General features: G+C 50.9%; 1 protein-coding gene across 1 annotated transcript in view; it reads right to left on the minus strand.

The window, feature by feature from the left end:
- The window catches only part of LOC104271030 (leucine-rich repeat and fibronectin type III domain-containing protein 1-like protein), a gene marked incomplete at its 3' end in the record, with an annotated part of 5,399 nt that extends 4,559 nt beyond the window's left edge, over window positions 1-840 (minus strand). The window contains exon 1 of the mRNA XM_009865573.1: window positions 1-840. Coding sequence (XP_009863875.1) covers window positions 1-828 — 828 coding nt within the window.
- Between the last annotated feature and the right edge of the window lie 432 nt (window positions 841-1,272).

Below are 1,272 nucleotides of genomic sequence, written 5' to 3' on the forward strand. Positions count from 1 at the left end.
CCAGAAGTATTTGCCCATCAGCTCCGGCGGCGAGGCGCAGGTTTCCAGGTCGTCCTCCCTGGTGAGACGCCTCAACCAGACGAGCTCGCAGTTGCAGTGCAAAGGGTTCCCGCCGAAGCTGAGCACCAGCGACGACAGCGGCGACCCTTTGGACTTGGCGTACACGGGGATTCTGGAAAACAAAGGGTCGGGAGGGATCTTTTTCAGCTTGTTGGAGGTCATGTCGAGCCGGGCGAGTTTGTGGAGGTTGGAGAAGATCCCCTCGGGCACAAACTCGATGAGGTTATGATCCAAACTGACCGTGTTGACGTTCGAGAGCTTGGCGATGGTCTCCCAGGGCACGTTGACGAGGTTGTTGTAGGAAAGGTCGAGGTCTTCGATGGTTTCGATGAAGTCGTCCAGCGAGCCGGGAGAGATGTAGCTCAGCTGGTTGTTGCTGAGGATTAAATGCCGCAGGTTGACCAAACCTTTGAAGTGGTCTTCGTTGATGTACGTCAGTCTGTTGCTGTCCAAGTGCAAGGCGTGGAGGCCTTTGAGATCGAAAAACGCGTAAGGCATGATCTGACTGATGGTGTTCCTCGAGAGCGTCAAGTGGATCAGGTTGGTCATGTTGGCGAAGTCTTTCCGCCGAAGCGTGGTGATGAAGTTGTCCATCAGCCTCAGCTCCGCCGTCCTCCGGTCGATGCTGGGGGGCACGAAGAGAAGCCCCGTCTTGGTGCAGAGGATGGTGAAGGACGGCGAGAGGTTTTGGCACATGCATCTTTTGGGACACATCATGGCCTTCACGGCTGTGCTGATAACCAGGACGGAGACAACCAGCCTTTCCATCGTAAGAAAAACAACAGACCTGAAGGGAGAAAAGAAAATAATGAGGAAAAAGAAAGAAAGAAGAAAGCCGCATAAATATATTTTAACCGTTAGGATTTGGTTTGCGATATTTTTGAGCATCGTCCGCATGATTTTCTCTATTTTAGGGGTCAGAAACTTGTCGAGTTTTGGCAGAAACGCGTTTTAAGAGCAGCGTGTTGTCATTTTTTTTTATCCCAGGAGGTGGCAGACGTCTAAAACTTGTCCGGCGAGGAAGGAGAAACGCTTTCCGAGGCGTTTCTGGAAAGCAACGAGGCGTTCGCTCAAGGTAGATGTTGAGTTTGTTTTTTTTTTCCCGTGCCTTCGAAAAAGAAATAAAGGCGATCAAAATCAACCCGTCGCTTGTGCAGAATTATTACTTCGATTTGAGGAACGTGAGACCCGGTCTGAGCTTTTTAACGTCTT

Source organism: Apaloderma vittatum, unplaced genomic scaffold (genome assembly GCF_000703405.1).
Source record: "Apaloderma vittatum isolate BGI_N311 unplaced genomic scaffold, ASM70340v1 scaffold28112, whole genome shotgun sequence".
Lineage (NCBI taxonomy): Eukaryota > Metazoa > Chordata > Aves > Trogoniformes > Trogonidae > Apaloderma > Apaloderma vittatum.